The sequence below is a fragment of the Homalodisca vitripennis genome, chromosome 6 (genome assembly GCF_021130785.1).
Source record: "Homalodisca vitripennis isolate AUS2020 chromosome 6, UT_GWSS_2.1, whole genome shotgun sequence".
Classification (NCBI taxonomy): Eukaryota; Metazoa; Arthropoda; class Insecta; order Hemiptera; family Cicadellidae; genus Homalodisca; species Homalodisca vitripennis.
In genome coordinates, this window is record NC_060212.1 from 117,836,660 (window position 1) to 117,863,352 (window position 26,693).

A 26,693-nucleotide genomic window follows, 5' to 3' on the forward strand; every position below is an offset into this window, starting at 1 on the left:
CCCCAAAGTAAATCACTCCATCTCTATTTATAAGAAAGTAATAGAGCCAACAGGACAGTAATGTTCTATTCGTTTCTGATTCAACAGGCCAGGGCCACAAATAAAAAGAAACCACAATTTACGAGCTGTTACCATGAAAACAAAACCAGCAATCGATGCGTAATGGTTGTTCACAAAACTAATATTCCACGATGGATCTCAGTTAAAGGGTTAATTTAGGACTGTGCAAAGCATTTGTTAAAATGCTTTTTGTAGATTAAATCGTATGTACCTTATTTTTATAATACTATTGAACAAGTAGTATCATTTGTATCTTTATCTGGAGTTTATTCGAGTAGTCCAATGAGATTACAAAATACGTAATTTAAATTTAAGTTTATAACTGTACTAATACATAATGCAAACTAATTCTATGCTTAAACTTTGAAATTAAATCATGTTTTTCACTCAATGAAGTAGGATTTGAACCTTATACTAATCTTCTGATGTGATGGTGAACTCTTACATTTCAACAATGCTGTAGCTTTAGTATGACCACTGAGCAGCATTTTTCGAAGTGTATACCAACTGTAGCAGAAAGTAAGGAACGTTTCCAGCTGACAACGCCAGGTGCACGCCACTTTCGTATATATATTGGTGTGCTCATGTTCAGCACCTCAGTCAACATCCAGCCATGACAACGGAAACATCCCCACGGTGCCAGTTTTTTATATTCCAATTTGAAATGTGTTTAACTACTCAATGAAAATACAACTTATGTATTCAGAAACATTTATTTGAGTTGGTTTACATTTGATCTCGTTGAACATTTACAATTCACAGATCCTGTGCGGTTTTGTGTGACGTATTGACAATCTTGAGTTTACATTAATCTGAAAAAAGTTAACTTCATTGCATGATTATTTAATGTGTTATTTTTAATATAAAGTTGGAATGTGTACAAGGACTATTCAGAAAGTAAGGAACGTTTCCAGCTGACAACGCCAGGTGCACGCCACTTTCGTATATATATTGGTGTGCTCATGTTCAGCACCTCAGTCAACATCCAGCCATGACAACGGAAACATCCCCGCGGTGCCAGTTTTTTATATTCCAATTTGAAATGTGTGCTGAAATAGAAAATCCCACTAGTTAGTTGTGAAGTGCATCCTGTGATTATTTTTTTTTTTTTTTTTTTTGCAGAAAACTTAAAACCAAAAGATATTGATCAGGAGCTGTGTGAAGTGTACAGGAACAACGTAATGATTGAAAGTTCTGTCAGGAAGTAATGCATTCGGATTAATAAGGGCAGAACAAATGTTCATGATCAAGAGAAGCATGGACGTCTGAGCATTGTGACTGATGATCTGGTCACCAAAGTTGACGAAAAGATCATGAAAGCTGCTGTTTCACAATAATTGAGCTTGCTCTATGTTTCTCACAAGTTTCACGGACTTTAATGTTTGAATTATTTCACAGAAGTTAGGCTGCCACAAATTTTGTGCAAGATGGGTGTCAAAAATGCTTACAGATCACCATAAAAAACAACGAATGGGGCAGCTTTGACATGTTCTTAGGCCTACCACATTCATGGTGATGCACTATTGGATCGAATCGTAACAGGAGACGAAACCTGGGTGAAAGTGTGAATTGTGAGATAAAATACAATAATTTTAAGCAGTGGTAATAATGTTTTGTTGTAATATTCAGTTTTTTTTTTGGGGGGGGGGGACATAAATGATTTATTATTATGTTAAAATGACAGTCCATGGAGTGATGGAACACAAGTTCCCCTAAAAAACCAAGGAAGGATGACAACAGTGTTCTGGGACAGGCTAGGTGTTCTTATTAATTTTCTTGAGTGTGGTACAACAATGAACTCTAAGCGGTACTCCCAAATATTGCAAAACCTTAGGAGAGCTGTTAAATACAAGTTTAAGTTTCTCGTACAAGCACTAAGGAAAATTGACATCCAAAATTTTACTTTTGCATGACAATACCCGACCTCACACTGCAAACTGTAAGCAAGCAAGAACTGTTGAACTCGTTCAACTGGGAAGTCTTTCCTCATCCCTCTTATAGTCCTGATCTTGCTCCAAGTGATTTTCACTTGTTCCCGAAAATGAAGACCTGGCTAGCAACACAGCGTTTGTACAATGATGAGGACTTTCAGGTACGCGTCACTGAGTAGCTGAGATTACAGGTGGCAGAATTATATGACACAGGAATTTCAAAGCATGTCCACCGTTAGGTAAGTGCCTAAATTTGTATGATCATTTAGAAAAGTAGTATTTTTGTCCCTCGCACGTTTGTATAATAAAATGTTTTTCTTATACTTGTTTTTTTTTTTTGTCTTACAAAACATTCCTTATTTTCTGAATAGCCCTTAACATAATATAATGCATAATGAATATTATCATCAATAAATAGATTTAATTTGTATAGTTAGTTGTGAACTCTGCTCTTTCAATCATATAATTAATTATTATAATATAATAATAATATTATAATATATGGCCGTTTTGTTTTTTACTGTTTAAAACTGGTAAATGAAATATAAATGAAATTTTTTTTAACTTGTTTGTAACATGTAAATGTTTTTCTCAACCTAAGCAAAGGTATTTACTGCTTAGACCATAGATTAACTGTGACGAAGCTGAGTTCTATAGGTATAAAGTAAGCATTACTAAAATGGTTTGATAGTTATTTAAGTGTACGTCAACAAACTGTTGTATTACAGAACTAATAACTAAATGGTCAGTCACTGAAGGTAAATCAGCACCAGTGACAGTAAGAAGGGGGTTCCCCCAGGGGTTAGTGATGGGCCCAGTATTGTTTTTGTTCTTTACAGCAGATATTCCACTTGAAATCGACCACATAGCTATCGAATTATGTAAGCTGATGATACAGTGCTTATGACTGTTAATAAGTCGATTGAACAGCTTGAGATCAACATATTCATCTCAGTCAGCATGGCCCAACAGTATGGTGTTCAGAATGACCTAGTGTTTAACGAAAATAGAACTAAATTGCCTGTACTGGGAAGGCACAGGAAAGGGCCTCTGTAACCCTTCAAATCTACAACTAGTAACTGGAGTAACAACTAAACCCCTTGGAGTATTGCTTGTCATAGAATTTTGATGTTGATGAACTAAGTGTCCAACTCAGCACAGCCATTTTTGCTCTAAAAAGAGTGAAGACCATTAGTACTGACGAAACAACTAAAACAACTTTACAATGATCTATTTGAGTTAGGTGTGAGATATGGAATAACTCTTTGGGTAGGCTCATCATGCGACAGCCACCAACAGATTATGGTCTTTCAAAAAAAGCTGTTAGTATTATGGCCAATTTGAAGCTATGCGACAGATGTCGAGAGGCTTTCTAGAATTTTTACAACATGAGAGTGGCTTCTCTATACATCCTGGAAGTGATTCTGCATGCCTCCAGACTTAACTTTCCAAAAAATAATTATATCCAAGAACGAAACATCTGACAAAATAATGGACTTCTACCTACCAACTGACAGAAAAAATCTGTTTGAGAATAAGCCTGGCTATGCTGGTGCAAGACTCTTCAATGCACTTCCTACAGAACTAAACATACAAAACCTCAAGAAGCTGAAAATATCTCTGCAACACTGACAAATCCGTCTACTGCATCAGCGAGTTCCTCACCTGTGCAAGTGGTCAAACGCACTACTAAATAAATTATATGTAGTTTGACTAAAATTTCTTAAGTTTTACAAACACGTACTTGACTTTTACGTACTTTTGTAACAAAAACATTCTTTTGAATTTTGTTCTCTTCCCATAGAACATGTTCAATAAAGAATTTGAATCTGTACTAAAATAAAACAAAACATAGGTTTTCAACCATATTTTTTACTTGGATGTTTTACACAGTAAAAAACGTAAAAAATCCATCTGAAGATTAATATGCAATAAAAGTATTATTAAGTGATGTAACATTATATTTCAAAAAGTATAAACTACATGAACATCAACTTAATCTTAGGTATTTAAATGTTAGGTACAGTCTGCGTTTAACAAGAAGACCCCTGGATTATCGCTTATTAAGGAGTTGCAGGCGTTACTTCAAGATTATATGGTACGGTGCAGTGGAGCATTAGGAGTATGGTAGATACACAATGTACACAGTCTGCTCCAGTTGACATATTAACTTTTAATTTTCAATAATATAATTCATGTATTAAATATAAATATCTTATTAAATTGAGAAAATTCCTAAAAATATAATAACAACATGTTATACTATTACTGTTTTAAAATTATAAAAATAGAAAAGTCATAATGTATGTTTAGTAATGTAAAAATCTAAAACTAGGATTAATTTTAATTAAAAAATTATTGTTACTTTCAATATTATATTTTATATCTTTACAGTTAAACATAACACTTATTTCAAAAATTGTAAATTTCGAAGTGTTTGTTATTGATAAATTGAATGGTAACAAACAAAATTTTAAAATCGTTTGTGGTTTAAAGAGTATTTTTTACATGAGCAGCGATTTGACTACTACGAACTTGCCCAGAGGTCGTCTCGTGCTGTGCGGACAATAAATCTAAGATTCATACTTTACCCAAATGCACATTTATCATACTTTATCACTGTAGTGCGATGTATTGGTGATTTTCAAGCAAGGTATTCGTAAATTCGTCTGAAACATTAAAAGTTACTCTTTTTAAAAATATGTAAGCTGAAAATTATTACTTAGGCTTCTATGGAAAAGGATGATTCCATAGGTCATCATAATAAAATAATGTCAAAATAAAATTAATCTTTGAGGGGAACATGATTGTAAAAAGTTAAACGTGTATGTGAATAAAATCGCCACCAAATCAATTGTGTTGTTTTTAAACTTTTGGAGACTATCAGATAACGCAAAAGGTAAGCTAAGATTACTTATTTCAAAGGTTTTTTCAGAGGTTCAGTGAGGTGGCTGTATTTTAAGAAATGATCAATTTGTACTGATTTGAATTTTGAATCGTCTTGTTAGTGGGATATGCTCGTACAATTTGATCCAAATTATACATCTTTGTTTAAATTACGAGTACGTAGTAAAGCATTGAGAGTAATTCTCAAGACAACTGAGTTTGACTTTCAAACAAAGTTGTTTTTAGATTTTTCTTATCTGTATTCTGTATAAAAAAATACAGAAACATATCAGAATATTATATATCTAATGCTGACATCAAACACCTTTTCAGAAAAGAATTTTTTTGTGATATTTGACTTGCTCTTTTACCCACTAATCTTTTAATATAAAACTACAAAGGAAACTATAACAAAGGAAACAATTCCCCTGCCTGGCCAGTTTGTAAGAGTTGTGCTACCAGCAGACCATTTTATCCCTAGAGGAATTTCTTTGACTTGAGAAGAAAAACCAATACATCTTGACTTTGTACCCAGGCTTAGGAATTTTAACGTATGTATATTTCTCAAAGTAAAAGTAATTTTTATAAAGACTACTGACTATTGTACTCGGTTATCATTATAAATTCATAGCTGTTTTTATATATTGAAAGGAAATGTTGACAGCACTCTAATGTAAGTCGATGAAACACTTCTAAACTCCTATCATCCTCCAAAAATAGTGCAGCCCACAAATTTAGAGAATTTAAAACATTTTTAAGATTTTTTCAAATTGAGTTTGTTCTCATATTTAATAACGTCTTTTCAACTTTCGTGTTTTTATTGAGAACATTATTTTCATTCGTTTATCCTAATAATTGTAATGTTTCCAAGAAATTTCTGCATCTTTATCTCCATTTCAGGGCCTTGGCACCTGAGCTTGATATTTTAAAATCTACTTTTAATGTTATCATCACTTGTTCATACAAGTGTAATCATATTACCTGTCCTCAGAATTTCTAGTGATGTATTCTCTCTCAATCAGCACTTCTATTCTAGTTTTTATATTTTCTCTTGTTGGTACAAATCTTGGAGTTAACATTGTTATGAGTTCAAACACCAAGTTCTCGTGCTGCAAATAAATTATATTTTTAATATTAGTACGCCTTTTTGTTATACGTTAAGTAGGGTAAGTTGCATTTTACTGCTATTATCAAACATACTTGCAACCAAAACAATGGACAATGGAGTTCATCATGCATCAGTTTTAAGAGCCCTTAGAGTGAATCCCTTAGGTTTATCACCAGCTGCAAGGATTGCTCAGCTCAACAACGTAGCCAGGAAAACATTTTGGAGGGTCCAGACAACTGATATTTTTCCATAGTAGACAGAGAGTAAGGCCCCCGTTTTGTTCCTTAAAAAGTTCTTGACATGTTATTTTGTTGAGAACAATCTTTCAGCAGTACATGTCAGTAATACTGAATTATTTAAATAATAATAATCGTTTACTAAAAAAGTCATTGAAAAAATTTAAAATTTGGGGAGACCCCTTGAACCCCCTCGCTGGCTACGTCCTTGGCCCAGCTGTAAAGCAAGGATAGGAATAAATAACTTTGAATGAAAAAAATTTCAACAAGATTTAAAACGCAAAAATACAGAATCAATTAAGTATATTTTCAGAATGTTTGCTGCAAAAGAGTTGAAAATCAATGACTGCAAGCCTTGATTATGAATCCTTCTGAGAGGATAAACTTTTCGGTGCTGTTAGTTGTTAAAAATTAAAAATATCAAAATATCTACTAGTATAAATACGTTGCAAAACATAGTGTTCTGTTTGTTTAAACTCTTACCATGTGTTTAATTTAATTGTGACTTTACTTTAAAGCGAACAAGTCAAAATATTACAGATAGCATTAGGTCAATGTTTAATACTTTATGCACGCACAAAAAAAACAGAAAACTGTATCTTAATTATTTGTTTTATTTAGCTAATAAATTATGTAAATGCTTCATTAAAAAACCAGGAAATAAAAACTGTAAAGTGAGTTTCAAAAATAATAAGCCATAAAAATATCACATATTGCAGACTACTATGTCTCTCTTTAAACTTTGAGTTCTCATCACTGGTAAGTTTAAATGAATACATCTGATAGGAATATTTTATTTTTTTAATGTTTGCTAGGCTTACAAATATATTCACTTAGTTATGATATTTCCTTTCAATTCCAATGGAGGATAAAATCTATACAGAGAGAAATAACACACAACATAAAATATTGCTCCAACTTTTCATTTTCAAAAGGTACCTCTTCATGCCATTTCTCTTAGGTAATATTCTGATATACTCTATGTTATGTACTCAGGTATACTTTATTTTATATAAAAGGAGTGATAAATATAGGCATAAGAACATTGCAAAGTTTTGATGATTGTAACAAAAGTGTTCATACATCTAAAGAATCCTTACATGGTCTGTTGTTGGATATTCTATAGAACAGAGGAGACCTGTCTTTCAACATTTGCAGTCTTGGCAAACAATATTTATTTCGTAAAGTTTGGTTTAATTAAATGAGTGTAATTTTGCATAAAACAAACAAATTAAATAACAGTAATGTATAGCTTACTTCCATAACTCTTCTAGATTTCATAATCCGTATGATGGCTGCTTCGATTTCATAGTTTCTGTCCTCGTTGATTCTTTTCATAGTGTCCTGTCTTTCTGACTCTGACTCATATTTAATTAAGTAGGTTGGAAGTCTCACTCTGGAAAAAAATAGAAACAAAGTATAAGTATTTTAATGTTAGTATTACTTCAAATAATTTACTTATTGTGTTTTACAAAAAATGTAAATATTAAAAAATTGATTGTCACCTGTAAGGAACTATTCCTTCTTTATTGCAAATACTGCTTTAAAAACAAGTTTTAAAATGTATTCAGTACAGTGACAATGCAACATTTTGAAATTTACTTTAATTAAAACAAAATGTCTGTGTAAAGCCAGACATTCTTGTGTGCCTTCAATTATGAACAATAACCAAACAATCAGATTATTCAATAATAATAATATCCACAACCTTCGATCTTCCAACAACCTCCACTATAACTGTAATCTTTCTCTTATCTTTTAATTCAAATGATTACACAACTAAGTTAATAAAATCCAAAACCTTAACAATTATCATTGCCTCAAATTCATTGAGCTATAGAGCTTATAAGTTGCATAAGGATATAAGTTGCACCACTAAATATACAATTCATAAAAAACACAACAGCATACCTATTGGTTTTTGAAGAAAACGACTTGTTGACGTGGAAGAAATCACCGTGATCTATCTTTCGAGAGTTGGGTTGTTTTATGAGAACTCTCTGAGATGGCTTCCCCACGATCAGTATTTGCAGAGCTCTCACCAAGTCTTTATGGCATATATTAGTCTCTTCTTGCAATTCCTTTAATGAAAATTAAAAAAAATACTACTTATTATTAAGTAATTAACGTGACAAAAGTGACCAAAGAATACCATTGATGGAGTCACACACTTAAGAGGCATCATCCATGATAGAACTACCACAGATCATTTAAGAGCCGGCTATACTGGTGGCCATCGTGATTTTAACACCATAAGGACAATGTTAGCACCTTCACTGCTGGTCTATAAGAAAGCGCTCAAAGGTGTCTGTTGCAGTTGACATGTTAAATCGCTCTTACCCCTTATTTTTAATGTCAGAATTATGGGAGATATATCATTCTAAAGATATCAATAATACATTAAGTCCAAACACATTTGAGGTCTTTGACATTTTTGTTAACTATCCAGAAAAAATCTAAAATCTGTTTGTACTTTTTTTACGTATTAATGAAGTGTCAACTTTCCAGGAAAATTATGTTTGGATGTATGTAAATCCCCTGGTGTGACTTAGCTTCAATTCCTGTATGTGCTGCAGAAAAAATAACAGTATTTGGTATTTTTTGGTCAAAACCTAATTACTAAACCTAGTTAAACTTAAAACTTACAATGAAATATGTACATAACATATTGTGTATGTTACTTTTACTTTATCATGTTGCCTATTAATGGAGAAAACGCATATATGTATGTTTCAGAAAATAAATTTATATCATTAATAATATTAACTAATTAACTGTAATTAAAGTTCTTTTGTGTGCAATTTTAATTTAGTTATTTTTAATGGTAAAATTAACTTACAATTTAATTATTAAATATTCTAGTTTTGCTATTATTCTTTTATATCATAAATCATACAGGTGTTTGCAAGCTGTGTGGTGGTCTGGTGTATAATCTTTGGACCAAGATGCTAGGATCGGAAATACTTATTTTACTTATTGTACTGTAATGCGATTACAGACATTTGTCATCATTACATGTCATACTAACACATCTAGTGATAGTAACGCTTAACAATAGTGAACGTCATAATCTCACCATCCCTTTATATAATTCATTGTTAATAAAGAACTTTAAACGTATAGATAGCTTAAGGTTTGAAATTATAATTCTTCATGGATGTTTATCTGAGGAGAATCTTGTTAGGTCCTTTTGATCTATGATTTTAATTCAGAATTAAAAATTCTAATTCTTCGTTTTAGAAAATGTTCAACATTGTAAATTTCTGTTAAATTTAATTACAAACCAGATAAAGATAATACAATGCATTTTTGACATAAAAGATCTTTCATCAAACAAAATGTTTCATATCTTGTTTGCAAGGATTGGCTAAAACATAACTGAATATACTTTTTACTATTTAATAAACACAGATTATAAGTATCAGTAATTCAATTGCTATTCAATGAATCAAAATATTCTCTGTTCATTAGCATCACAAGAATACCTACATTGCACGGTGCCTAAATCTTAAAACAACTAGACTCAAACTGTACTATTTTAAACGAGAAACTTCAGTTTAGTTCACAGGGTATTTTAACAAATATTCTCGGGACAGTACATCTTATCATCAGCTGATAAAGCAAGAGACAAAAATGGGCCAGGAAGATAAGTAACAGCAGCTGTACACTTTGACCTGTCTATCTTCTACCTGGATGTGATTGTGTGTGCACAGTAGTTTTGTTGTTGTTTGCCCCTATTTATTTTTTTTTTGTGTGTAATTTTTATATTCTTAAAATGTTCACAAGCCATGTGGCGCATTTTCACGTTTTTAACCTCCTGATAATAGTTTTGTTCTGAAACATGTAATGGAAACCTACAACACTTGAAACTGTTTCACAAGGTAAAGTACGAGTACCATATTTTAAGACAAAAAACAGTAGTTGTGACAGTTTTAAGACAAAAACCATCATTTAAAAATTCCAAATTGTAGCAAACTTTTAGTTGAAATTTTCCTTATTTCCTTAAATGCTAATTAATAAATGTAAATTCAGCCAATAGGTGTCACAAATAATCACTTAAAATATTTATTTTTCAGCCGATTCAAAAGACACATAAGTAAACACATTGCTTTTTGCGGGCTGCCTTTTACATTTTTAATATACTATGATATTATGTCAGTTTCATTAAATTTGAGATTAGCATATTTAAAACTACCACTTATTAAATTAGTACAAATTTTGTCAAAAATAATTAAGTCATCAAACAAACATCCATGTAAAATTACAACAAGGTTACTTAAACATTTATGAATCATGAACTAATTGAAAATAAAAATGGTTCAAATACATTACAAGCTGTAAACTAAAGAATTCCAACACATTAAGAAACAGTAATTACATATAAAATTATTTCTTTACACAAAAATCATCTCATTAGATCACCCAAAAAGTTTGCAATTACTCTATGTATACCTAAAAATATCTGTGTAAACAAATGTATTATAAATTTACTTCTTTCAATTCATATTAACAACTAAACAAGCATAAAGAGCCCCTAATTTAAAGTTATAAGCATTGTCCCTGAGTTTTTAGTGGAAAATGAAGTTATACAATATACCCTTTCCTTTTTATAGGAAAAAAATTATAATTATAAAATCAATTTATTTGATTTAAGAAACTTTATATGTAAAATACCCCCTCCAAAGTTTAGCTCTAGTCCACAACTAATTTATAGATACCACAGAGTTCAAAAATATTAAAAAAACTGTAATATATTTTTTAATACCCGTTTTTACTTTGTTTTTTTTTATACAATATACCTGGTAGTTCCACTGAGGTCTGCTATTGAACAACATGAGGATGCACATCTGGTAGGTGGACACCTGCAGTGTGTATGAGCGAATCTCGCCACAGGCTGTGATGCCCGCCTGCCACCCCTCCCCCTCCTCGCCCTCACAGCGAGGTCGTACAAAGTACATCTCCAGCTCAGCTGTGCCCAGATGTGGTAACAGTGTCAGCTTGCGACCGCAGTGCAGAGCCAGGTAGAATCTTGTGTTCAGAATCACAGCGTTTTCATTAATTTGTTTTCAATGTCATAAATAAGAAACTATAACTACGTTACACAATGCATTTAGGACATATAAATAATACAACATACACAAATAATATACACAACACACACACACAGCTATATATACACAACACTATATAATATAATAGAATAAATAAATCACACAAACTATTTCTTGCATACATTACTTATTAGAAAACTCCTCAATTTCTATTATGGAATAAGGTGCTAAGTTAATCAATATGTTTTAAAAATAACTTTTAAACTTGTTAATTGACCTCATACGTTTTAATAAACTTGGTAACGTTCTTTATGAAATTCAGATGAATGTAACTTGTCTTCTTCCCAAGAAATGTAAAGTTGTGATGTCCAGTATGTATTTCTCTTTGACCTCTAGTATTATAACAATGCCTTTCAACGAGATAACATGCTGGTATTCTCTAATATATAGTTGAATATAACATCTTATATTATAAAATCTTATGATACAAGATTAAAATGTAAGGCCATAAACTCTCGTAATCTGAATTAATTCTTCACGCGATCTCTATATCTTAAGCCAAGAATTATTCTAATTGTTCATTTAGTAATAAACTTTCATTTATAATTAAATTATAAGTTGCTCCATATAAATAGATTATGGTTAAAATTATACGTCAATTGTAGTGAACCAAACAAAAATACACTACGTAAACAGATACATTACTGTAGACTAAATATACATAAATTAATAGAATGACATTGATTCAAATAGCTGTTAAATTAAGTACAAGTTTCACAGCAATAATATATTTGAATGTATAATGACAAAATCAATTTATTTCAATGTCATTTTAGTACACAAGCAAGCCACTTTTTTTAAACATACAAGCATATAGACCTGAATTTATTTTGACTGATAATTTATAAATATGAGAATTCCAATTGAATAATCTACTATGAGTTCTATAAATTTATTTTAATCATATTATTTACTTCATCAAGCAACTCAGTATCTATAAATATGTCAGATTGCATAGTGGTTTGTGATTGCCTAGTTAAAAATTATAATAAATCTTTTTATAATGTACTTTTATTTCTTATTAGTAATTTTCTGACGTTTTTATATTAGCCTCATCTGCATACAAACAGTTTGACCTCTCTGTATGCATAGAAAAAAGAGGGCCACATCCTTGTGGAATGCCTATATTGCAATACTATTACGACAACCTTACTGTTGTAAACAGATTCTCGGAATATAAGTGAATTCCACAAAGTGCAGTCTATTTCACAGGTATGGTGCAAACCATTTTAATGTAGATCCATCAAGCCTCATACTCTGAGGTTTTAAAAATAGAATTTCATGTGACATATTATGAAATGATTTCTTCACTTGTGACCGCCTAAGCAGCCTCATCTCACAACAAACTCTGTGCTTTTCAAATAACCAGATCCCATATCAAGTGGTTTTGAATACAAAGAAGACTATGGCCTCAAAATCGTGCTTTTGCAACAGAACCATTCTTAATGACTGGTTATCTTAATATTTATATAATCTTGAAGGTTATACTTTCACAGTGTGCAGACCAATGAGACCTAGCACTCCACGTGCCAACTGAGCCAACTTAATACTCAGATTCTTTTACAGAACAATATATTCTGATATTCCTCAGTCTTTACTCTTAACACTATCTCATACTTCCTTTTAAAATTTTTAACAATAATACATGAGATAGAAGTCAAAGCACTGTGTATTTTAAAAATTGAACAAAAAGTTGAAAAATCACCATTTATAAAGTTAACAAGGAACCATCACACACTTTTCGGGTGGAATGGATCGGCACATTTTGACTACAAGTGCACTTGTTTTTAAACTGTGCATATGTGTTAAATGTAATTATTTCTTTGTTCGTTGATATTGTGTTTAAATTTTATGACGATTCACTAAGACGTATGAGGACAATGATATAGCTGTCTTGGTGAAACATGCTCTCAACATAATGAATTTGGATAGCCAGAAGGTAAAAACCTGTTAAGTTATGAGTGACTGAGATACAACACACAACATAAAGTTAAGTACCTTCTCAATATGAGTTCAGCTTTACAGAAAATGTTGCCTGACTGACCTAGACATTCCCAACTACTACGTGTGTTTGCAAAATACCCCGCAGAGTTCAATCTTTTTGTGTATTGTTTCCAAGTCTTTTAAGAAGCAATAAAACATGTTTTAGACTATAAAAAACTAATGAATAATATTTAACTTAACGATCTTTGTTAATTCAACATTTACCAGGTTGACATACTTCTTAAAAGCAGAGAAAGCTGTGAGGGGCACTATGGGAACGTTACAAGGTAGAAGGATTTGGTGAGTAGGCCAATAAACTGCGGTGAGGACTTGCACACTGAGGTCCACCCCATGCACTGGCTCCTGAAATTAAGCTACCTTATTATTTCCTCAAACCGATCTCTTTCTTTAACATATGGGATCTACATTCTTTTGGCGTTATATTATATTATATTACAGAGATACTTACATCAGAGTCTCTGACATGTTTTTGGAACGCGTTGGTAACACTGGTAGACATCCACATGTCCCGAAACATCCCTTCCATCTTTCGAGTGTACTGCAGTCCACACTCAGCCTGGAGATTTAAAATAAACGTAATAAATCATTTCTTTATTGATGGCATAAATGTTTGGTATTATTTGGGAATGGTCAAAAAGTAAAACATGTCTTTTGTAACATGTTTCCAGATTAAAAAGAAAACATTTAGTCATTCAAAACAAATAAAATCCTATTTGTGAATAAATAGGTAGATTAATGTTCTTTTGTAATTCAATAAGCACGCTTATTGCTTTGTATTTTACTCTAAAAAAGTTATTAAAGTGGGAGAACAGTAATAAGTAGGTTTGCTTATGTGGACTGTTGCTCTGGAAATTTCTAAAAGGGAAGATAAGGCAAGAGAACAGATAAGACTCTTGTGTACTGGGTTGATTTTATGATCAGACAATATAGTAGCCACTTTTTATTGTAGGCAGTAGTTGTGTTTAAACTCAGAAGACAAATTTTGTTTTGTTTTTTAAACTGTGTATTATGGTTGTGGATATTATGATTGAATTAAATCATTCTGCTAATGATTTTGCGTTTGTGACATGTAAGAAATTATTATCATACATTTGATCAAACCCAGTTATTATTGTTAGTGTTGTAATACAGTGTACTTATTTTAATTTCAGAGAACTTGTAGGGATTTGACCTTATTCAAAATCTTTATTTTTTTATATACATATAATAAAATTTATTCAAGTAGTCATATATTAAAAATATACAGATTGAAATTAAGTTTAGACTTGTAATTGAAGAAGTTGTCACCAAATACAATTTTTTAATGAAATAAGTTGTTTTTGTTTTATGCCATTGGTACATTGGTATTGGCAATTGATCAAAATAACACTTTTCATAAGCATACTTAGACTTAATTAATACTCAATTTTTTAATACTTTCTCGTACAATTTAAAAGATATTAATCTCACGATTTGTGTTTAAACTAAATTTTGTTTATAGTTAAGTAAGGGCTAAGGGCTCCAATTAAACATACACTAATTACAGAAAAATCAAATGTGTCACTTAAGTCTGGGCAACATTATGGATGTCCAGGAGTGGCATATCACTAACCGCAAATGTCGAGATATTCGGATACAACTGTAGATCAGTAGGTCTAGTCTACTGTTGAGGATGACTATTGGTGAGCTCCCTAAGTGTTAAATGTAGTTGGTAGTCTAGGCCAACGACTGTTTTGAACTCTACATTAATATTGTACTGCTCAGGTATTATTGGCTAAAGAAAGGTGCAGCGGGATATAATCGTGATTGAAGAACTAATTGACAGTGAGTAATATAGACTCATTTTTAAACTTAATGTCTTCCCAGAATTTTAACAGCCAATATAACAGCAAATTCATTAACAATACTTTGATACAATACCTTAAACTTGACAATGACGTCCTTCTCATTTTCTTCATTAATTACTTTGGAGAGAAGAAGACGTTTGGCCAAATGTTTATTGTAGTATTGCTCAAACAAATCTTTGTCTTGTAAGAAACGGAAGAGAACCATTGTCTTATCCAGCAGTATCGCCTTATCGCTGTCAGTCATCTAAGGGGAGAAAACTTAATTTTAAATTTAAAAGGACAATGTGTTAGTGCTTCAGACATAGTTAAATAAAGTTGAGAGTTACACTTCTTCAATAGTATACTTAAATCTGTATCAAATACAATCTCAAACAGCCATATATGAGATACAGAACATTTAAAATGTCAACATCCCCTTTAAAACAGATTTCAACAATACTTCCATCAGTAGCGTAACTAGGGGGGGAGGGGAGTGAGGGAGTAGAACTATCCAAAAGCTGTAAACAGTTTTAAAATGTATGTATACTGTGAATCTAACTTAAAAATATACTTGTACATGTCTAATTTATTTAAATTTAGATTTATTCCATACACTCAGTGTGGTATGCTCGTCCCCCCCAAAGACAAGATCTGGTTACACCACTGACTTACATGTCTTTGGGTTGGAGGATAGTGTTGTTAACTCTAGAACTGAGTAAAGACTCGTAGTGAGTCCTTTATGTGCGTTCTCCATTGGCAAGTCTCACGGGGAGTCTTTTGATCAAGATTTTTTAATACTGTATTTTGGCATTCAAATACAAGTAAAGATGGAATCTATATTACACTCAGCAAGCTATGATAAGTATTTTGATATAAGATACTTGGGTTTAAATAAACAAACAACTATAACAAACTAAACATTTTTGTAAAAAATCACTATTAATCATCCCAGCATCACCATAGACGAATATTTCATATAGTTTGCCATATTCTGGCTTCATTATTATTGAAGTTAAACATTTTTTCTGAATGATGTTAGTACTACTATATTTTAAGCCTCTTCAGCTACAATCTAGACATCTGTTTTTTGCTGCTACTGGTTTGTCATTTGCGCTACGGATGTTATTCTATGGCATAGTTTTGTGAGTTTTTATTGAGTGATATTCTTTTCACATTAGGTATATCAAGAGATAATTTGTAGAGATAATGATAGGCTGTACAATAGTAAATCATTTGTGTAGTTACAAAACACACAAAACAAATTGAAGAAGAATACCCCCTCGGCCATTCCTCTCCAAGGAAAAGGAGGATCGGCCTCTCCTTCAAAAACATTACAAGACATTATGATGTAATAATTAATCTACCAATAAATGCCCAAATGCCAATCTATTTTTTATATAAACTTTATTCCATTAATACACATCATTACTGGAATGAAACTTGAATCTAGTTCGATGAAGAGAGATGGAGACAGTTCACTCACTAGATGTAACCTGTTTGAGACTGTCATACGATCAAAGTTATAATAAAATAGTGATTTTATAGAGAAGTAGACAATCCTAGGATAACATGTCGATCTGGTAAACATTCAATCTTTTTAGGTTCCATAAAACATATTTTCTGTACTATATCTAGTATTTTATTAGAAAGATACCAGTTTCTTAAATAACAATATTATTTTTCTCAAATTTATTATAATTGGGTATGTATGGGTAAAATAATAAATAATAATAATAATATAGAATGTTGTTTAAACATTAATAATTTTCAGTATTCAAAAAGATATTTTAATTATAAAATGTAAATATACTCTATAAACTGTAAAAGAAGAAAGAGCCGTATGAATAAATGTAAGTTTTTACTGAAATATTCATGAAGCTGAAGATACTCACCACTTTAACAGTTTTCTTCAACTTATCATCAATAAATAGTGAAAGATATTCAGGAGATTTCGAGTTCAGGTTCAAAATGTGTTCAAAATCTGCTGCTATTGTTTGTTTGCACAGCCTGTCATTCGAAAATGAATTGATCAAAAAGAAATCAATTTTATCTTTCAAATCCAAGAGATTCTGAAACAAACAGAACTGAAAATGTTATGTAATTTTTTTCAACAAAAATGATATCATGCTCAGCTCTATATACATATAAATATATGGAGAATGCACATTGTATTTTTTTATCTGAAGGGTCTAGGATCCTGCCATTAGTCCTAAAAGGATCTCTATGTCTCATTTACTTGTATTTATCCATTCCACATGATTTACTAATTAAAATTTGCACTATTTTCAAGTGATGGATGCAGAACTTATTAAAATCAGAAATTTAAAAGACAGAAAGTACATCGATGTTCACAAAGGAGATGTCTCAGACCAACAGAAAATTCAAATTGGTGTATTTCAAGGGTCTGTTTTGGGTGCTTTTCTATTTCTTGTAGCTGTAAATGATTTTTCCTTCAATGTTCCTTATAGGTCAGTTCTCTTTGCGGATGATATGGCTTGATAGTACTCTTAATAACTTAACAGCTCAGCATAAGACTTTATCCATTCTAGCTAGTCATAACTCCGTACATCTCAGCTGAGTTCCTGGGTATGTCGGCTTAGGGGCAATGAACTCGCTGACGAATCAGCAAGAAATGGTACTTTCTGAGACTTGAACCGGCTTGTGGTATAAGCAAGTTAACTGTCCACCAAGCTATTAAGAAAATGTTTCTGAGATAAGCGCTGTCATCGGTGGCAGACTTTCTCAGGCCAATCATTTGGCAAGAAGCTCATTAGAGCCACTAACATCAAGTTCACGAACTGGCTGATGAAGCTAAATAAATACCTTCTGATACAGGTAATCTTTCTCATTACTGGACATAGTCAATTCAGGAAACACGTTAGGGCTCACTACCGAAAACTCTAGGTGTAGACTATCTCGTAACCAGCTGGAAGAGACTGCTGAACACATTATTATGGACTGTGAGAGGCTTGAGGTTAGGAGAAGAACCCTATTCGGAATTCTTTGTTTGAAGTTTGTTTTTGACAATGGTAGGATTGTGAAGGAAACAGGATTTTCCCGACATTTGCCATCATTCAGTGATACAAAAAATCAGTAACACTACCTTTTGAGATCTGTAATATAATCCCTTCTTCAGGTAAATAACTAAGCAACACACACATAATTACAATCTAGGTTAAAATAAACAAATCCTACAAGAGCGTTGTGACACACATAAGTCAGGAAACACAACCACCATGTTGTGTCAACTTCTCTAACTCTAAAACATGCACTTAATAAAAAAACAAAACACAACACTAATTATTAAAACTGAACTACAGAATACAGGTCACAATAGGTCTACATTTGCCGATCAACCACCAACGACTAACCATAGGCCAATAGTAAATGGCAATCTTCACGGCAGAAACAAGATAGCGGTAAAAAAGGAGGGAACAGGAGTGGGCCTTTATTGTTACTGGTTAATGCTAGATAAACTTCTTAAAACCATACTGTGACTCTGCATGGGTTTATTACAAATATCTTAACTGTTTGATACTTATTAGAATTGATTCTCGGTAGGGACCTGGAACCAGTGAACAAATCAAAGACCTTGAGAGCGTGCATCTTAAGTTAACTGAACACACCAATCATTTCACTTTTTTGCATAAATGTAAGGTTGAAAACCTTATGCCTATAAGGTTAATGCTAAAATCTCCTTTTAATAGTAGGAAAGCCAGTACATTTTTTTCTTCTGCTTCTAAATCCTTAATTAAAGAAAGTATTTCATATCATCATAATGAGAGATACATCCTCCAAAATAATATTGAATGTAAAAAAACTTAATTAAAAACTCTAATCAGTACAGAATTGAACATTCTCGAAAGCATCTAAAATAGATGTAATAACGTAAAAAGGCTTTGATTTTTTGTTCTACTACTTTTATTGTTTCTGTGTTGACAGAGTCTATTGTAACAGAATTGTTAACTACAGACAAATCTAAAGGCGTCTGCAAAAACTAATTAGTTTTATGGGTTCCTGTCTCTATGTTTGTGCTCAAGAAGAATATTTTCATGGTTTTATAAACAGCAGGCCAGTTCAGCCATATGTGCTCCACTACATTCATCAGTCTGGCTTAAACGCACCTTCATCAGATGTATCCAAAGAGAGCCATATCCTTTTAGCATTCCAAGTACGTCGTATATTCTCCTTGCTTAGATCTAGGAGCTTGATCCATTCTACAGCATACGAAGGAATGAACGTTTTTATTTCCTGAGTCCTGAGGCCTTTCTCCATGTTTTGGATCTGACCCTCTTTCCCAGGCATTTACTAAAGCTTACTATAGGAGAATTCTATTCCACAGCTCTACCAAAAGCCTATCTTGGCCAGGGTATGTGCTACTTCATGACCTGGCACCCAGCCAAAAATGATTTTGTTCTATTAGAGCATTTCTGCATTCTAATATTACCTTTGAGACAAAAGAGTAGACACCTGGCAACATTAAAGCAGTCTGACAGAAAGAAAGCACTAGTATTAATTCAGTGGCTTGGTAATGTAAAGTCACCTGAACATAAATAAGAGCATTGTTATTGGTTTCTTCATCCCTGATCAGTACTTGGCCTTGCTGACGGAGATAATGACTGATAATGTTGAACATTGTCTTAAGTCCATCTGGAACTCTTGAATACAGCTTGTACATGCAGGACAGGTCATCAGTACTCTGGTGCTCTATCATATAGACTATACCAGAGCCATTCATCTGAAAAGGACATTAGGTTCTGTACAAAATGTGTTCGAAAAGTGAATGAAAGCGATACTAGATTAATTATTAAAGTTGGATTATTATGACAATCAATTTCATAAAACACTGAGAATAAATTGTAGACCATAAAGTCTGACTTAAGAATCATAAAGCTTTATTGTCATCAGATACACTAGTGTACAATAGTCATAGTCAGAAATATAGTAAACTTGTACTATAATACTAATACAAACTATATTACAGTAAAACTATTTTCCTTTAATTAAGTGGTTCACGTATTTATGGTCTGAAGATCAACATTTTTGCAGTGTTAAAAATTAAAATTTTATCAAATAAAAATTAACAAAACAGAAAGATAAAAAATCAACTTAGTACCAACAGTATAACTACTGTTAAACAATTTAAATTATCACTTAAACAACATAAATAAATAAAAAACAAAGTTAAAAGCAGATAAAAAATATTAAAAATAACAAAGTTTACACTTTAAACATTAAGGTACTTGTATAACAGACAAAGAATTCATTAACAGTGCGTAAGGTAGTTATCTTAAGCCAATTCTACTTACTATATTTTATATATACAGTGTCGCTAGAAAGTTTAGGGACACCTGTCTGAAAGAGAAATGTTACAGTTGGCCCTAAACTAACTAATTTCTCAATGCTATTGATTGTTGGCTGTTTTAAGGACATCAATTCAAGTTTTTATTCAAAATTTCAATATTTTATCTCCAAAAATGTGGAAGAAGCATGCATTAATGTATTTTAAGGAACTGCCAAAAAAACCTTGTTTTTTAGATATTTTATTTTTATAACTTCTTAACGGCTTGCCATATTGTAATGAAACTTGCACAGTACTTTTATTATAATATGATGATCATTTAAAAAAATATGTCATGTTACAAATAAATTTTGTACTCAACTGGTCAGGGTACAAATAAAATTTTATTTTCGAACATTTTATAACAAAAAATGTGAGTTTTAATTTCGCTTCTACAAGTAGACGCCTTCATTTACAGACATGCGGTCTGCACGTCATTGTTCCTCTGGCGGTTGTTTTGTGAAACAAGCCTGCGCGCGCATTCCACACTGCCATTGTGACAGTTGTACTGCAATCTTCTTTGTGATTTGTTTATTTCGCTGTTTTGTGAAAGTTAAAGCTGTGATTATGGGCCGCTCATCTGTGTCCGAGGACATTAAATGGCAAGTTATCGGTATGTATAAAACCGGTAGTTCATACCGAACAATTGCATCCAAGTTACATGTGTCTAAAACATGTGTTGAAAATACAGTGCGACGTTTTAACCTAGCCGGTACCGTGATTGATGCCCCGCGGAGTGGTAGGCCACGTAAAACCACGCCTCGGCAGGATCGTAAGCTACTCGTGATGAGCAAAAAGGACCGAAATGCAAGTGCACCTGATTTACTAAGCAGCATGAAACAAGATGATGATCGTTACAATGTGAGTGTAGCAACTGTGAGTTCCAGACTTAGAGATGCAGGTATGAAATCATTTTACGCTATCCGCAAACCTTTGTTAAATGACAAGGCCAAAAAGACACGCCAAGTTTGGTGCAAGGCTCGATTAGGGTGGACAAAAGAAGCTTGGCGGCGTGTTTTGTTTTCTGATGAAAGCCGTTTTGAACTATTTCCAAGGCGCAGAGTTAGGGTACGACGTACCAATACTGAAAAATTTCTACCAGCATGTGTAGCGCCTGCAGTTCAGGCCGGTGGCGAAGCAGTAATGATATGGGGTTGCATTTCAAGTGAGGGTCCTGGGGAGCTTCAGTTCGTTGAAGGCACAATGAACAGTATTAAATATTGTCAAACTCTAGAAGAATTCATGTTACCATCTGCCAATAAATTGCTTGGTGAAAATTACATCTTTCAACAAGACAATGCACCGTGCCACAAATCAAGACACACACAAGAATGGTTCAGTAATCATGATGTTGAGGTTCTGAAGTGGCCACCACGAAGCCCGGATCTTAATCCGATAGAAAATTTATGGAATACCATGGCCAGTCGTCTAGCGAAGAACAAACCCAAGAACAAAGCTGAACTGAAGTTCATGTTGGCACAGATATGGCGGAGTATCAAGAAGGAAGACTGTCTGACACTCATTGATTCGATGCCAAAACGGATCAAAGAATGTTATAAAGCTAATGGAGGACCTATTGATTACTGATTTGTATGTATTCATGTCCATTTTACTATTTTGTATAATTTAAATATTTGTTTCCATTAAAAACAAACTTTTGTCAGAAATTTGTGTTTTTTTTAAGCCTGTCCCTAAACTTTTTAGCGACACTGTATATCTTTGATATATATATATATATATATATATATATATATATATATATATATATATACAGGGTGTAAATTAAGTCCTGATACGCCTGGATATGTTCCAAATGGATTGAACCTTTTGAACGATAAAAATTTTGCCCCTCCCTTTTTCAAAGGAGGGTAGAAGGGGGATCACTTGAAATTTTCAAATTGCAACCCCCTATCTTGTGACATATCATTTGAAGGGTAAATTCAAAAGAAATACAATGACATTAAAAAACATCTCTACGATGATCCTTGCAAAAGTTATGGACAAACAACCCTCTACATCTAAGGGTGTAAATTAAGTCCTGATACACCTGGAAATATTCCACACGGATTGAGATTTCAATGTAAAACCTTCACCAGACTTTTTAAATTACTTTTTGGGAATTTTCGAGGATAACAAAACTTTTGCCCCCCTTTTCAAAGAGGGGTAGAAGGGGGTTACTTTAAAACATCAAATTGCAACCTCTATCTTGTGACATCATTTTAAAGGTCTATTCAATGGAATTTGAAAAAGGGGGAGAATATTTTTATACTTAAAAAAGTATATACAAGTATTTTAATAGTTATGGTGAAGGTTTTATATTGATATCCCAATCCGTTTGGAATATATCCAGGCGTATCAGGACTTAATTTGTATATATATTATATATATATATATATATATATATATATATATATATATATATATATATATATATGGTACAGTCATTATTAAGAACTCTTTAAAAATTGGTCTATAAGATTCCCTACCCTTCATATTTTTGATCTACTGTAAAGCTTGCTTTTGCCATAAGAAAACTTTGGGCTTCACTACCATTGCCCCACAGAATTATTTCATATGACCGAAGTGAGTGGAAAAATGCAAAATATGGTGTTAATAACATGTCTCTACACATAAACAACTTAAGCTATGTAATAAATAAGTGACCGTAGATAGCTTCAAACACGAACTGTGTGAGTATCCCAACTATGCCTCTCATCCAAATGAACCCCCAACAACCTAACTGAGCTACTTGTATTTAAGTGGTAGTACTTAAGTAAGCTAATGGCAAGGAATATTATTTAAATATTCTCTGAGACACATCTGCCATAAGTGTGTGTGGTGTATCTGACATCAAACCACTGTTGTGTACGTTTTTTCTTGAGTCATCTGCAGTTGAAAGTAGATCATTCACCCTTTGTAGTTGACAAAGGTCTTTCTTTGTAATTTCACCCTTATCTTACCATTTCCAGTCAGAGTAACAACATTTTTATTTGGGAATTGAGATACCAAGTGAGGCAGAGTTGATCTAAACAGTTATGGTTGTGCCAAGCATCACTCTTAATGTTGACCACATAGCAGATGATGCAGCCAATATGTGGTAATCATCTCCCACTTCAAAGTTTACCACATTGCAACTAAAGGCACAGTTTTACTACAATAAGGGGATCTCTCCCTCCAAAAGTTGAGCAGGAACACAAAAACATGCTGAATCGGTGAGCAATTTAACCAAAAATATAAACTAGATAACGCAATTTAACTCAAGAATAAAACACAAATATACCCAGGAAGAATCAAATTTCAAACATTTTATTTTATTAATACAAATGTTTCTTTTCTTTTTTTGTTTTATTAAAAATGTAACCATCCTTCATGTTCAAATTATATCCATGTAAAAAATCCAAACTTAATGGTAAACAAATCTATTAGAAAATTACACAAGTTCTATACCCATAGCATACTTGAAATAGTCATGAGTTACTGTAGTTAATATGTTTACTAAATTGTGAAAAATATAACTAAATGTAGTTTTATATAAACTTATAAAAAGAGGAGTGGTTTCAGAGTCGCAGGTTCATGATTAGTGAAAACACAATATTGTTCTCTTCTGGAAGTTCAGTTACAAAAACGATTGTATAATACATTTCAATGAAATATATTTTAGAATCCGCAACATCAGGTTGTTTCAAATTGCAAATAAATTTGGCATTATTCATCCAGACTCAAGAGTCTCTGTTTCCATGAAAACAACCCTAAATCAGGTCTGAAATATGCACACATTTTAAGTTAACCTTATACAGACATCATGTCCGTAGGGAACCTTCATCGAATACAAAAAGAACTGTCTCAGATAAAAAACACCAATGATAAATTGAAAAATGTTCAAGTGGAAGAATCAGATTTATTTGTATGGAATGGAGTGCTCTACCCTTTGAACCCACCATACAGCAGAGGGGCTTTCAAAATTAAATTGATTTTCCCAAGGGAGTATCCCTTCAAACCACCAACACTGGAGTTTTTAACCAAAATCTATCATCCCAACATCGACGAGAATGGAGCAGTCTGTTTGAGTATTGTGAATCCTGAATTATGGAAACCTGCAACCAAAGTGACAAACATCATAGAAGCCCTTATAAGGCTTATTGATGAGCCAGAGCCAGAACACCCCCTTCGTCCTGACATTGCAGAACTGTACGTCAAGGACAAGAAAAGGTTTCTGAAAAATGCTGAGGACTTCACTAGAAAAAATAGTGAGAAAAGATGCCATACGTCAATACAATTCCACAATTGTTAACATAATAAATCTTTCATAGAAACACTTATAAGTTTGGCATTTGGAAAATGTGATAAGCAATAATTATGTTTGAATAAAAGTTGTCCCAACTAAGTTATTGTTCAGACAATATTTATTTCATTACCTCAGCAACAGTCTTCATGTGGGCTCTGATAAGTTCGTCATTCACCACTTTTGTGATCTTCGGTAAGGTTAGTTCATCAAAACACTGTTTCGACCGTTCCGTCTCTTCAGAAACATGACTATCCACTCTTCTTAAATACAGTGAAGCATTCTTTTCTTTTAAAAGTTGTTGACTTTCTGTCTATAACATAAGAATATGTAGTTACAACGCCCAATTAAATTCCAAAAGTCATTACATACAAATGAATTGAAAACAGCATCTAGTTATAGATAGCAATTAACAACCTTGTACAAACAGTGTAGTAAACATTTTTCCAAACAAAAGGTGTCAGGGACACAATTGATGTTTTAAATTAACTGTGCAAAATATAACAAATTTTCTTAGACTTCATTAAAATATTGTATGTATTAACACAGTAATGTATCTACCAAGTGCCAAGCGATTTAAGACATTAAGATCCAATCAGACTTTGGATCTGAATTAGAGATAGGGCAAGTTCAAGTCCTGTGAAGGAAACAGGATTTTTCCGGACATTTGCCATTGTTCAGTGAAACAAGAAAAAAAGTATCAAACGGATCAGAAATTTGTAATAAACCAATTTGGAGTCACAATATGGTTTTAAGAAGTTCATCTAGCATAACAAAAGGGCCTATTCCTGTCCCCCTTCTTTTTTATTTCCGCCATCTTGTTTCTGTCTGCCATGACGATTGGCATTTGCTAGTGGCCTCTGGTTAGTCGTAGGTGGTTGATAGGCAAATGCAGACATATTGTGACCTGCATTCTGTAGTTCAGTTTTAATGATTAGTGTTGTGTATAGGTTTTTATTAAGTGCATGGTTTTTAGATTTAGTAGAAGGAAACAGGATTTTTCTGGACATTTGCCATCGTTCAGTGAAACAAGAAATCAGTAACACTACGTTTCGAGATCTGCAATCAGAATCAGAATCAGAAACCATTTATTAGTCATATTCCTTGAGAACAGATTAAAAGTCAAAAAATAGTGTTTGTGTTATAATGGTGTAAGTGTTGTGTTTGTGATACTTAGTTTCTGGCATGATTTTAGTCAGTCCACGGTTGAGGGTCCCTCCTCCAGTTTTTGAATTCTTCCACTGTGTAGTAGGGACGGTCGAGGAGCCAGCATGAGATCATTTTCAGCGTCTTTCCTTTCTTCACTTCTTCAGGTAGGATGTTCCAGAAATTAGAGCCTACATATGTGGGTTGCTTTTCAAACATTGCTAGTCGATGTATTGGCAAGGTAAAGTTATTTGCTGTTCTTGTGTTGTGATTGTGAGTTTCATTACCTCTTGTTGGGTTTTGCCGCACAGCAAAGATTATTGTTTCCAGTATATATAAGTCTATTACAGTGAGGATTTTCTGTTCCTTGAAGGCCTCTCGGCAGGAGTCTCTGGGTCCCAGACCAGTGAGGATGCGAACAGCTCTTTTCTGGAGCACTAGGACTCTCTGGAGGTTTGCCTTGGAGGTTCCTCCCCAAACCACAAGCCCATACCTGAGGTGCGACTCGAAGATGGCATAATAAGCAGTCTTCGCCATGTCTTGATTGCAGACGTGAGTGAGTCTCCTCAGTACATATAGGGCAGAGCTAAGTTTGCTGCATAGGTTTTTTTATATGGTCAGTCCATGTTAATTTGTCGTCAATTGTGACCCCAAGGTACTTAACTTTTCCAATTTGTTCTAGGTCTGGTAGCACGCATACCTCTTCTTTTGCTCTTCCAATGATTAGCTGCTGGCTCTTTTTTTCATTTAATATTAGGTCATTTCTCTCACAGTATTGTTGTG

The 26,693-nt window shown here is 32.9% G+C and overlaps 2 protein-coding genes across 2 annotated transcripts; one reads left to right on the top strand and one right to left on the bottom strand.

Annotated features, from left to right (window-relative positions):
- Positions 1-757: 757 nt before the first annotated feature.
- Positions 758-26,447, bottom strand: LOC124365536 (cullin-3-like). Its single transcript, XM_046821524.1, has 13 exons — positions 26,259-26,447; positions 24,898-25,077; positions 19,685-19,879; positions 17,034-17,210; positions 15,236-15,406; positions 13,785-13,892; positions 13,554-13,678; positions 11,021-11,249; positions 8,133-8,302; positions 7,479-7,617; positions 5,859-5,986; positions 4,604-4,660; positions 758-872 (listed from the first exon to the last, which is right to left on the bottom strand). The coding sequence occupies exons 1-12, from the start codon at positions 26,445-26,447 to the stop codon at positions 4,636-4,638; spliced, it is 1,836 nt and encodes a 611-aa protein (XP_046677480.1). The 3' UTR covers positions 758-872; positions 4,604-4,635.
- LOC124364799 (ubiquitin-conjugating enzyme E2 L3-like) lies at positions 24,203-24,868 on the top strand. Its single transcript, XM_046820563.1, has one exon. It carries the CDS (start codon positions 24,285-24,287, stop codon positions 24,771-24,773), a length of 489 nt encoding a protein of 162 aa, XP_046676519.1. The 5' UTR covers positions 24,203-24,284; the 3' UTR covers positions 24,774-24,868.
- Positions 26,448-26,693: the final 246 nt, after the last annotated feature.